The sequence below is a fragment of the Corvus kubaryi genome, unplaced genomic scaffold, assembly GCF_017639235.1.
Source record: "Corvus kubaryi isolate FWS band 111438036 unplaced genomic scaffold, C.kubaryi_AGA036_p1.0 37383, whole genome shotgun sequence".
Lineage (NCBI taxonomy): Eukaryota > Metazoa > Chordata > Aves > Passeriformes > Corvidae > Corvus > Corvus kubaryi.
Genome location: NW_024581125.1, coordinates 2,049,754 through 2,061,803, shown reverse-complemented (window position 1 = coordinate 2,061,803; position 12,050 = coordinate 2,049,754). Strand labels below are relative to the sequence as shown.

The following is a 12,050-nucleotide window of genomic DNA, read 5'->3' as shown; positions in this document are numbered from 1 at the left end:
AATGGGAAATGGGCAGGGGGTGATGGACTCGGCTGTCTCCTGGTGCAGAGCCTTTTGAGGAAGACGAGAAGAGCCTAAAATATTACTCCCTTCTCCTTTTTTTCTCCCTGTCTTACATTCCTATCACATGCCTGGCTGGGACCCCAAGAAGGAAAAGCTTAAACGCTGAATTAAAATGGTCCTGGATGTTGTTTAATCACCACAGATTTGTTTGCATTTCAGAGCAGCCCATCAGGCATCAGCCAGACCCAGAGCAATTGCTCTGAGTCTGGTTTGGCCACGCACATCCCCAAGAGTTATTTAATTTTAGTACAGCAGCTTCCTGACGCCACCGGACCTTTTGCTTATGCCAGCAGATATAATAATATCAGCTACTACATCCTCGTGCCCAGTGAGTGCGTGCAAGGAAAGGTGAAATAAGATTATTTTGAGCTCACATTTCTCTCCTTCTTTTTATTCCAGAATTGTTAATTCATCAGCAGTGGATCCGGCCCCTGCGTGGGAAATGGGAGATGCCAGGTTGCTCTGCCACAGATTCTCAGGTGACTTCTAAATTTCATTTAATTCGCTGGTCCCACAACCAGATTTCCCATCTTCCTTAATTAAAAGGTGAAACGGTGGGAGAAGGACTTGCTGTTATTGTTTCTGGAAGCCCCCAGTGCTGGGCTTTGCTCTCCGTGTTCCCAGCTCCCGCCCGCGCTATTCATCAATCATTCCATCAGGAAGGATTTATGGCCGGATGAGCCGAGGGGCGAGGCAGGACTGCAAAGCCAAGGGCGCTCTCCTCTGCAGGCTTCCTCCTCTGCCCTTGAGCGTGTCCCTGCCTCCCTTTGTTTCCCCTCCAGCCTTTTGTGTGCTGGAGCACGACAATCACCAGCCACTGCCGGCTGCGATTGCAAGGATCCGCCAATTGCACGGCACGGATGCACTTCCCCAAAATAGTCAGTGCTGCAGGAATTCCCTTCTCCCTCTCCTCTCCGGCTGACCATCTAGGTCTCTTCATCTGGGCTTTCTTTTGACACAAACAGTGATTGCAAATGCCAGGGATAGCCCTGATCTCAGCTGAGATCTTGAGGCACAGCTCTAACACATCGACTGAGACATCCTCGATTTGTGGATAGCTCTCTTCCCTACAAGGAGCTTTATCTATACCCCACTGCTTTTAAGCCAAGAGAATTATGTTCTTCATTAATTTAAAGTCTGAGCCCTCTAGGTTTAAAAAGATCCTTGAAGAAATACCAACTATTTCCCAATCCCTTTATTCTTCGTTGTGATAATAAATCTTGCTCCTTTTCCATCAGAGAACAAATAACCAGAGGAGAGTCTCCCGAGAGCTAAAGCCTTCATGGGATCTTAAAATCAAATCAAGTTTTCCATAAGGTAAGAGAAATATGACTGGCTTCTCCAGGGGATCCTGGGGATGGGGAGGGGGACCCCAGCCCACCCAGCCTTTTGGGTATCCTCCCTCCCGTGTGGTCCAGCAAAGAGATTCTAAGTCTATCAAAGCTGAAATGAAATTTAAAATAATAAAATTTGTAAATTAAATGCAGCTGGGTAATGGTGCCATTTGCCTCCTCTTCCTTTAGTTCCAAGCAATCCATCCACAGGGAAACCCTTTGTTGAAAAATACCAAGTGACACAGGAGGACTGGCAGGCATCTCCTTTGGCTTTTTTCCCCCCTAAAATAGATTATTTTTTTCAGTTTTAGTAAACTTCAGAGTGAGATGCATTCCCAATGAAGGTCTATTAATCCAGGACCCTGCTATATAATTCAAATCCATGGGGCCTGAAGGTTTGCGGAACAAATCGGGAAGACCTTAGGGCACTTTGGCATTCCTTAAAGCCTTTGGATGTAATAAGTGGGCAGGGAGGGATGATGGACAGTGTTTGGTCCTCTGTGCCTGGTGTTCAAACCCACATCTGGCCTAAGGCTCAGCAACCCGAAGGTCAAGGAAACCAATTTACTGCTGCATAGTGCAGGGCCATCAGAGAGCAGCTGTCCCTCGGGGAGGACAATAGACTTGGAGTAGGGAAGTAGGGAGTCAAAGGCAGCTGAATCCAGTGTGCCAAAGGTTGGGAGAGCTTAGGAAAGGCTTGGTGCCATTTGCAGCCCATGCCTGGCTGGTGTTTTGTTTTCCTGCAGGTGTTTGGTGTCAGCTGTAGCCGGAAGATCCCCAGTTAAACATCACCCGTGCATCGCCCATGAGAGCAGCCCAGGGACCACCGAGTTCGGACCAGGGCAGGTGACTGAGGCCTGGGACACCATCCCTTCCTGCCTGCAGTCATGCTCTCAGCAAAATACAGCCAAAATGGGGGTGTCCAAACCCCAAAGAGCCAGGTTATGAAAACACAGGGGCATTTGGTGATTGCATAGTGTTTTCTCTTGGTGCAGGTACACCCCTGCACGGTTAAGCAGCAGGTGGCCCAAATGAAACATTTGGGACACAAGCCCGGGACCTCCAACCCATGCTTTGATTTAGCAAACTGCTTCAAGCTGGCCCCTGTCTTCAGTCCTTGAGTAAGTTCACTGCTTTCTCTTAAAATTAGGAGTGGCTTAAAGTCTGTGCTAATTAGCATGGACCTTTGACTCCTGTGCAAAGTACAAACTGAAGGGGCTGTGCTTCCAGCAAACCACGGCTCCGTTGGCCTCAGCTGCATGGATTTAACATTACTCTCCTGAGGGAGGGGTGAAATCCTGCCCCAAATCAGTGCAAACTGCTTAGTTCTGAAATACCATCATTCTGAGCTCTTTAAGTTCTGTTGCTGGGGGCTCCTGCTGCATTTTCTCTTTCTGCTGGATTTCAGCACAGACAGAGCTCTGTAAGCATAGCTTTAGCTGCCTGCAGCATTTGAACTCTGTTCTGCTACCTTGCAGCATCTTCTGGGCTCTGCATCTGCTTCCTGAGATGTGGAGGCTGCCGAGCACTCCCAGGATCCGTAGGCATTTCGAAAGCTGTAATTAGTAACCACAGAGCTGTGTGAAGGCCAAGGCTCGGCTCTGGGGCTCCAGGATGTCGGTGGGATCGAGCCTCCTGAACTTGCCTTCTGGATTTTGCCCCCCGACACCGCCCCGGCTGGGCAGGGGGAGCAGCGGGGCTGCGCTGCCGAGGCGGGCGGTACGGGGGGCGGCGTTGGCTGTTCCTCGCTTTTCCCCGCCTTCCCCTTCGTCCCGGCCCCGCAGCTCTGGACTGGGAGGTGCTGGGAGCCGCTGTTGGGGGTGCTGCCGACGGTAAGGAGCGGGGGTGGCTGCGGGGAGAAGGGTCCTCTGAGCGCACGGAAAGCACTGGGAGGATCCCTCCAGGCAGCGCTTTGGCAGCGCTGCTGTTCCCTGCTGCGAGCTCCAGCCCTGAGCTGGTTGAGCATCTTTTCCTGCATGAAGGTAAAATAATCCTTGATCTCCGATGTATTTGTGCTCGATAAACTCGCTGCCCTTGAGCCCTCTGCCCACCTCGCTCGCTGCCGGCACACGAGCGGGTGTCCTTCCCCGGGAAAGGGGGCACGGAGCCCTCCTAGCAGTGCTCGCGGTGAGCCCCGGGAGCTGCCGCCGCCTCGGCCGGCGCCTGCTCGGGCACCGACACAAACAGGATGCGGCCGGGAGCGTTCCGGCGCGCCGTGATGAGCCCGGGCTCCGCGCCGGGAGCGCCCGGGGCTGACGGGGGAGCGCCGTGCCCGGAGAGCTGCCGTGGCTCCCCGGGGCTGAGCTGTGCGGAGGCCGAAGGGCCCCGCTCGCCTCCACGTGTGGTGATGGGCTCGGTGGGGCGAGAGACTTTGAGTGGCTCCTGGGCGAGAAGGGCCGAAAAACAGCAGATGGTTCAGAAAGCGCAAGGTGGAGTTGGGATTGTGTTGCTAATACTAAAACACGTATTTCCTTAAAACAAAAAAAAACCTTGTTCTACTGGTAGTTTTCAGCTTCGCTGCTCGGTCACCACCAAATTCACAGATATTCCAGCAATGGTGATTTACTTGAGAAAACACCCGGGTGGGTGGGGGAAGCAAAGGAGTTAAACACTCCTTATGGAGTGTGTAAAAAACCTGGAAAGCTTTTCCTGTCGGACGCCGCTGGTTTGTTCCTGGTATTAGCTTAGGGCTGTGGGAGGGATTCTTGGTGAGCAGGTTCACGCTCCCTTGCTGAAGCCTCACGGGCAAAGTCCTCCCCGGGGCCCTGCGGGGAACTGAAGGCTTCAGTGCCTGCGGTCACGGGCTAAGGAAGCGGCAGGAGTTTGGTGTCGTGTGACATCCCCGGCTTGCTGCCTCCTGCCAGGTGCCAGGTCAGCCAAGCATGGCCACCCAGATGTTCGAGGGCAGACAGCATGCGGTCGTCTACCAGAAATACAGGTTTGCGCCAGGCAAAGAGTTGCAGCAGGCCATCCTCTCCTACATGCAGGAAAAGGTGAGTGCGGTATGGCCAGGCTGTAGGAAAAATCCAAGGAGTATTTAATTGTGGGTGGCAGTGTTTACAAGTTGGGAGTGTCGCCTTGGTTGGTGCCTCAGGGAAAGACAAATCAGCAGGGCTCAAAGGCCACATGGGGGCCAAGAAGAGGCTTTCTGCAGGTTCTGCCATGCCAAGGCTGTTCCTGAGCGGGTGCTGGGGAAGGAATGGGGTAAAAGAACAGGAACTGGGTGGCTGCTCACTGAGACACATCTACTCCTCCCTGCAGAAGGTGATCCCTGCAGAGCTGGTGGTGGATGTTGGCTGTGGGTCTGGACAAGGCACTCACTTCCTTGGGGAGCACTTCAAGAAGGTGGTGGGGACGGACATCAGCGAAGCGCAGATCCAGGAGGCCAAGGACACGCCCTGCATGCCCAACATCTCCTACCTGTGAGTGTCAGGAGGGCATGCTCAGCTGAAGGCAAAATTGGGGTCCTCACATGGAGATGGTGGTTTGTGAGTAGGACTGTTGCAAGAGCCAGTTGGCACCAAAGATTTCATTTGATGGAATTCCTGGTGTGAATAGGCATTATCCTAGACTTCCAGCAGCCATGGTCTTGCATCCCAAACCATCAAAAAAATACTCCCTGACTTCATGTCCTACTCTGTAATTCCCATATTCACCCTGAACCGTGCTGTAAATCAAATCCCTCCTGATGGGAGAGAATATTTTTGAAGTCCTTGCAAGGAGATCCAAAAGATAAACTGAGACTTTTCCTGGTGTTTTAGAGCTGCCAGATAGTTGTTTATTAAGTCTTATCAGAGAAACAGAGCCACCAGCGTGACCCAGGTTCAACACAGAGCACAGAAAGCAGGAGAGAAGTCCGATTATCAAGATTTACACAGCCTTTTAAAGATAATTTAACCAATGGTTACTAAAACCTTATATTATTTTTACTTTTCTACCAATTATTCAGTAACATGGCCAGGAACTGTGGAATTCTGTGTCCAATCATCCCAGATTACTTTTACTGTAGAATATGGAGTAGTAAAAGAAGAAGAAGGTTTGGAGAACAACGACAATCCTCCATTTTGATGTTTTTTGCTCTTATCTATTTGCTACAAAGAGAAGCCCAAAACCTCTAAATTTTTCAGCCTGTGACAATCTTACACAGTAGTCTATCACCTAATTCACACCACTGTATTTTTTAGTTCTTGTCTGATTGTAGGCATTTTTTTCCAAGGTTGGAGGTCAAAACAGTGTTGTTCAGGGGGGTAAAAACCCTTCAAAACAGGCAGAGAAATATTCTTGGCACTCTGGGTTCCTACACCATATCGCACGTGGCTTTTTCCCTTGCTCCTTGCAGTGTGTGCCCTGCAGAGGAGCTGCCGTTCCAGGATGCCTCCGTGGATGTCCTGACTTCATTCACGGCCGCGCACTGGTTTGATATTGCCAAGTTCATGAGGGAGGCCGAGCGGGTGGTGAAGCCGGGCGGCTGCGTGGCCCTCAGCACCTACACTGTGGACATGAGCCTGCGCTATGGAGACTGCTCCGAAAAGCTCACCAAAGTCTTCAGGGAGGTGAGCTGGGAAAACCTCAGGATGGGGGAGATGTGTAGCACTTGGATGCAGAGAGAAAAGCAGTGGGACTGAGGGGGTATGGCAAGACGAATCCTAATGCAGGATGGGGAAGAAGGATGAGTAAATGCAGGGATAAGGCTGAGGCAGGATTTAGAGGTTCCCACACAGGGCTGGCTGGATCATGAGGAGAGACCAATGAGGACTGACAGGGCAGACTCTGGTGGGGGTGAGAAGGGTGCCAGAGCAGATTTGGGGGCTGGTATTGTCCAAGAGACTTTTCCTGTTGCCCTGATCACAGTGAAAAGAATGGGAAGTAGAAACTGTTGGGAAGAGGTCTTTTTTTTTAGTAATCTTTTGTGACAAAGGGTGTTTTGTGACAAAGGGAGTAAGAGCTGTGTAGGGAGGACAGGACCCTTATTTCTATAATGGGATCCTTGAATTCTTGACACTAAGCAAGATGTATTGTAAGATGTTGGTGTATTTTAATGCAACAAGTAGTTTTTAAAAAAAGGACACATATGAATGTATCAGATGTAGGCCCAAACCTGAGTTAAGTGGCAGTTGAGAACTTCACGTGGTTTTGTGTTTGTTTTTAATACACTGTCTTTACAGTGCTGGGACACGATTTTAAAATACGCACATAATAGACTAAAATATGTCTTGGAAGACTACAAAGAGATCTTCGAGGCCCTGCCATTCCCAGACAAGAAGAGGTGAGCAGAACCACCTCTGATGGTGCCAGATACTTTATTCACCACTATGTCAACCTGTTGTCCGTGCTCCCCTGCCTTTGAGATTCAACTTGCAAATGCTCCTTTCTTCCCCGTGTCTCTTGTAGAATCACTGATATCTATGACCAAATTCCCATGACTGTTGAGGGTGTGGTTGGTTACATGGAGTCTGCTTCTCCATATCAAACCTTTATGAAGAATGACCCTAAAGCTGCAACGTCCCTCCTCCAAGAGACTGAAAAGAGGTGAGGAAACCGCTTGGGAAAACAAGCAGGATCTAGAGGACCTGTCCTATACAGTGCCTGCAGAGGGAGGCTGTGCAGGCCCCTTCAAAGCTGCAAGTGAGTGTGCAGGGATGTGCTCCCTCCTTTCCCCCGGGGTGGATACTTGTCAGGGGTTAAACAGCAGATCCTTAAATTTTAAGTCTATGTAGCTGTAGGATGTGCTTGCACTGATGAATCCAGGAAACCTCTGACATGAGACTATCTTGAGTTGCTTTACCTTGCTTCAGCTAGCAAAGGGCATGAAAAATACTGGTGGTTGCATCTTCACCCATCTGTTTCAGCCCCAACAAGGGCCTGCTGGGAAGGGGAGGCATCCAGCTCACTTATTCACTGACCAGAACAACCCTTGTGCAGCAGTTGGAAACATTTGCCATCCCCACCTCTGTGCTGTGGTTGGAAAAGACCTGTCTGTGGTTGTGGGTGTTGCTCAGGTGGGAGCTGTCTGGGCAGGGTGAGACCCTTCCTCTGCTTCTCCTTTCAGGATGCTGGAGACAATGGGAGTTTCTTCTCGTGAGACCCCAGTGGAGTTCTGGGTGAGGCATGTCTGTGTGCTGGGGTGCAAGGGGTGCTGAGAGAGTAAACTCTTCTCCTGATGTGGTGCTACAATGGAGGGAGAAGGTGGGCTATCTCCTAAAACCCTGCTTGTAACCGCTCGTATTCCTTGGGAAGGTTGGTGCTGATTTTGGTGATTGAAATTTTGGTCTGTGGAAAGCAGATGGGATTTTATGCCCCTCAGGTTCCTGTCCACCTTGGTCCTGCAGTCTGCCCAGTGCTGCTCTCTTGGCACTGGAAGGGTCCTGTTTTGGACTGCTGGTCTGATAATATGGGGAAGAGATTCACAGCTGAGAAGCTCACTGCATTTCTTACACCATTAATAACAATTAAAAATCAAGCTGAGAAAATGTTGCCTGTGGCTCCTGTTTTACAAAGAGGCTGTGGAGCGCCCACTGGGCTGGAAAGAACTGTGCTACATTGGCTGTCCTGATGCCCTTAGTGCCCTTCTGCTCCATGGGGAAGGTGGGTTCTGGGTAGGAAGGGCCATTGACCCCTTTCCCTGCCCCTGAGTGAGGACCTGGGCACTGTCTTTGAAGGCTGCCCTGGAAAGGGGCTGTTCTCACCCACAATGTGCCCCCATCCCTGGTGCCTTGCTGGCTGGTGTAGGTGTATCAGCACCTTACCTGCCCCAGGACTGCCTTGGCCCTAGTGATGCCCCTCAGCACAGCTCAGGAGCCTTTATGGGATCACTGCTGAAGGAGAGCAGGTTTGTGCCCCTATCACCCACCCATGCTGCAAAGGGAAGATTAGAGGCTGCATGTTGGGGAGGGGCAAGGGGGCTGGGCACACCCTGGCACAGGTCACCTCATGTTTGCTTTCTGGCTATTTCAGGTCCAGGCCCAGCCATTGCATGGATCTTTCCCTTTCCTGTAATTCCTGTCCTTGGCAAGAAAGCTTCCCTGAAACCATGGGAAGGGCTGTGCCCTCACTCTGTTCTACGTCAGTGCATTCTTAAGAAAGGCAAAGTGCCATCTCTCTTCCCTGCCCAAGAGAGTGCACCTGAAGGGGGCTGGAGGTACTTCTGCTGAGGTCCTGGGCTCTCAGGGTCCTGACTGAGCTCCCCTCAGCTTCCCAGGGTGGGGAGCAAAGGCTTTGCCCCTACTGTGTCCCCCAGGAGGGTGATGGGGTCTCGGGAGGACATCTATGGCATGGGAAGCCCATCATGGCTGGGAGGCTGATCTCTCTGTCCATGGCCGTCTGCTGGAGCAGCAATACTGGATCAAGCCCTGCTGTCACTGGCTGAGGGGCTGCTCCAGGTGCAGGTGGGGTATGAGCCAGCAGCAGCCATCAGGCCTTCCTTGGTGGGTGAGAGTGAGGGGTCTCTCCTGCCCGGGACAGCACGGGGTGACACCACTGCTGTGATGCCGAGGGCCTGTCTGGCTGCCTGGGCCGGGGAAGCCCCAGCTCTGCTGGCAGGGCTGGTCCCCGTGAGGTGCATCCCCCACAGACATTCCAGGGTAGGGAGGGGTCCCCCAAGAGGAGACATCCTGTGTCTCTACAGTGCTGGCAAAAAGGCTCTGGGGAAGAAGTGTTTGTGTTTTTTCCTCACTTTAAGTTTAAAACGAGTTTGAATCTGCTTGCTAATTACGTCTGTAATTTAAATTAAAAGTCTTCCCCTCCCTGCACCGGAATGGTGCAGTGGGTGCCCGGCCATGAGGTAATGCCAGGGATTGCATCACCACCGTGCACGGTGTTGCAGCAGAGCCCTCGAGGTGGCTGCTGCAGCTCACGCATGCTGGGCGGTGCTGAAGGGTTCTGGGGGATGGAGTGGGGCTGGGGGACCTTGGTGGCACTGGCATCCTGGGCTGGCAGGGACAGGTCCAGTGATGACTGATGAGCAGAGCCCACCTGATGTCCCCTGTCCCAGCACCATTGGGCCATGGGCAGGACTCCCACATGTCACCTGGAGGTTTTATTTTTAAAGCTGGCTGTTTTGGGGCACACTTTCTGTTCTTTCTGTCTTCTTTACCCAGAGTAGTCAGTTTAGCAGGAGTCACTTCCTCCCAGACGGGCCCACTGGGGTCAGGAGCCATCTGGGCTCATCCTTACTCACTCCAGTGGCTTGGCTTGTGGTGAACGGCTTTCCCACGCTTGTGACACGAAGGAGCCAATGAGTCACCACAGAGCGATTGCCTCACCCAGTGCTGATGCCAGCCCCATCCACAGTCAGGTTTCACTTTTGTTCTCGCACCTGGAAATCCCACACACCTGGAATTCCCACACACCTGGAATTTCTTGCTCCAAGCAAGCTCGAGTGGCTCCAGCCTTCAGGCTGGGTGAACCTGAGGAAGGTGCTCCATCATCGCCATCTGAGCTGCTCTCGGGGCACAGCACCATTGGCAGCTGGGACTGGAACGACTGTGGGTCCCCAGTGCCCTGCAGACTCTGCTGGGCACAGTGGGATGTCCCCAGCCTGTGCTGGCTTTGGGGAACTCTCCGCTGCCAGGGTGGGAGCTGGCACTGGCACGGTTTGGAGGAGCTGCGGCGAATGCAGCCATGCTTTGCTGGCTGGGCTATGGTGGAGCGTGACATCGCTGTGCAAGGCGTGCGCCAAAGCCCGCGATGGCAGGACCCCATCCCAGGCACCTGGGGGCTCGGCTATGGCTGGGTGTGGCACAAATACCTGAGCAAGGCCCCTAGGAGAGATCCTCATCCCTCCATCCCAGCCGCCATGAGTGCTGGGGGCTGCGCTCACGGCCCGGCTTCACCCCGCAGCTTTTGCTTTTCTTTGGTGCCTCTGAATTTCCTTTTGCATGTGTGAAGAGATGAGGTTTCACTTTACTTCTCCAAACAGAAATGACACCTGGGAGACAAAAGCCACAGTGATGGGAAACAGGAGCCAAAGCTGTCCCATGAGGATGTGGTGCTGCTCGGTGACCCGGCGGGTGGCCCGAAAGTGTCTCGGCAGGGATTGGGGGTGTGGGACAGTGGGTGGTGGTGGATCACCCCTCTTTCACTGGGGGCCACGTTTATTTTACATCTGTTGGGATTTTCTGCTAAGGTGCCCTCTATTCCAACTGAGCTGTGCCTGTTGGGATGACAGAAGTGGAGTTATTTATGCTGGTTTGGACTTGTATTTCACAATTAAATTGAACATGAACTTTGTTGTGTTGAATAAAAATTAATCTTCTGTGAGTTTCTTCAGTGGGAGGGAAAGGAAAGACAGAGCCCTTGTTCTGTTCACCAAGAGGGCGGACAAGGGACCCCAGCACACGCCAGGCTCAGGCTTTTAATTACTGACCTCACCTAACCTGCTGCTGTGAGGGAGGCTGGCATGACTGCCTGGGTGGCAGCCTGGTCCAGTGGCCACACCATGACTTGAAAACCTAACGCCCACCACACTCTGGGGCTTTAGCACCACATTTTGCTGTCCTGGCTCTTCTCCAAGCTGTGTCTGTGCTTTGGACAAAGTGGAATGAACCCACTCTCATTTTCATCTCCACCATGGTTTTCCAGGAAAGACCTGAGCCCTCTGGGATGCTGCTGGAGTAGGGGAAGGGCTCAGGAAGGGCTGGATGGACCCTGTGAGTCAACAGCTAGTCCTATTCGACCTCTTCATTAATGATCTGGATGATGAGGCACAGGGGACTCTCTCTGTACCAAGTTCAGTGGTGACACCAAACTGGGAGAAGTGGATGACCCAGCTGTGTCATGGTGCTGCTGTCCACAGGAACCTCAACAAGCTGGAGAAATGGGCTGATGGGAACCTCAGAAGCTCAGCAAGGGGAAGGGCAAAGTCCCGCACCTGAGGAGGAACAGCCCCATGCACCGGGACATGCTGGGGCTGCCCGGATAGAAACAAGCACGGCAGAAAAGGACCTGGGGGTTCTGGTGGGCACCAGGTTAAACATGAACCAGGAAGGTATCCTGGTGGGAAAGAAGGTGAATAGTATCCAGGGCTGCACTGGGGGGAGTGTTTCCAGAAGGCTGAGGAAGGTGCTTCCTCCCCTCTTCTCAGCATTGGTGAGGCCACCCCTGAAGTGCTAGGTCCAATTTTGGCCTCCTCAGTGGGAAAGAGATGTGGCAGGGACTGGAAGGAGTCCAGTCAAGTTCATGAAGATGAGGGACAGGAACATCTCTGGTATGAGGAAAGGCTGAGAGAGGAGCCTTGGGGGCTCTTGGTGGTGCTTAATGACAGCACAGCACAAGCTGAACCAGGGGAAGTCCATCTGAACACAAGAAAAACAGAGAGGTCATGAAGTGTCCACTCCATCCTTGGAGGTACTCAGAATTGGTCACCGTCCTGGGCAACCTGTGCCAGCTGATCCTGCCAGAGCAAGGGTTGGATTGGATGATGTCAAGAGGTCCCAGCCCACCTCCATGACCACATCCATGCCACTCTGCTCACCCGCAGGTGTACCTTTACACATGCTTACACAAGAACTTTTCTGCTTTTCTTGGACTCTTTCAAATCCGCCCCTTAGTTCCAAATATGAATATTAAAAATTGGTTCCTCCTGGAGTGTTCTGTGGCCACTGTGCAAGGCCCTGCAAAGTGCACTTATGCCTGTTACTTTCTTACTGTCTTTGC

General features: G+C 52.4%; 1 protein-coding gene across 5 annotated transcripts; it reads left to right on the top strand.

Annotated features, from left to right (window-relative positions):
* Nucleotides 1-3,031: 3,031 nt before the first annotated feature.
* LOC121668028 (putative methyltransferase DDB_G0268948) lies at nucleotides 3,032-10,641 on the top strand. 5 transcript variants are annotated; one of them, XM_042035408.1, is made up of 8 exons: nucleotides 3,358-3,379; nucleotides 4,262-4,390; nucleotides 4,659-4,819; nucleotides 5,737-5,950; nucleotides 6,563-6,663; nucleotides 6,789-6,926; nucleotides 7,447-7,583; nucleotides 9,494-10,641. In XM_042035408.1, exons 1-7 carry the CDS (start codon nucleotides 3,374-3,376, stop codon nucleotides 7,535-7,537), a joined length of 840 nt encoding a protein of 279 aa, XP_041891342.1. In that variant the 5' UTR covers nucleotides 3,358-3,373; the 3' UTR covers nucleotides 7,538-7,583; nucleotides 9,494-10,641. The 5 variants fall into 5 exon arrangements, with proteins under 5 accessions (XP_041891344.1, XP_041891342.1, XP_041891341.1 ...); XM_042035407.1 differs by lacking the exon at nucleotides 9,494-10,641 and adding an exon at nucleotides 7,702-7,867; XM_042035410.1 differs by lacking the exons at nucleotides 3,358-3,379; nucleotides 9,494-10,641 and adding an exon at nucleotides 3,032-3,229 and having other exon boundaries at nucleotides 7,447-7,867.
* Nucleotides 10,642-12,050: the final 1,409 nt, after the last annotated feature.

Coding starts and splice junctions, on each gene's coding strand:
- LOC121668028 (XM_042035408.1), top strand. Junction 6,664..6,788: donor CCATTCCCAGACAAGAAGAG/GTGAGCAGAACC, acceptor TGTCTCTTGTAG/AATCACTGATATCTATGACC. Junction 6,927..7,446: donor CTCCAAGAGACTGAAAAGAG/GTGAGGAAACCG, acceptor TTCTCCTTTCAG/GATGCTGGAGACAATGGGAG.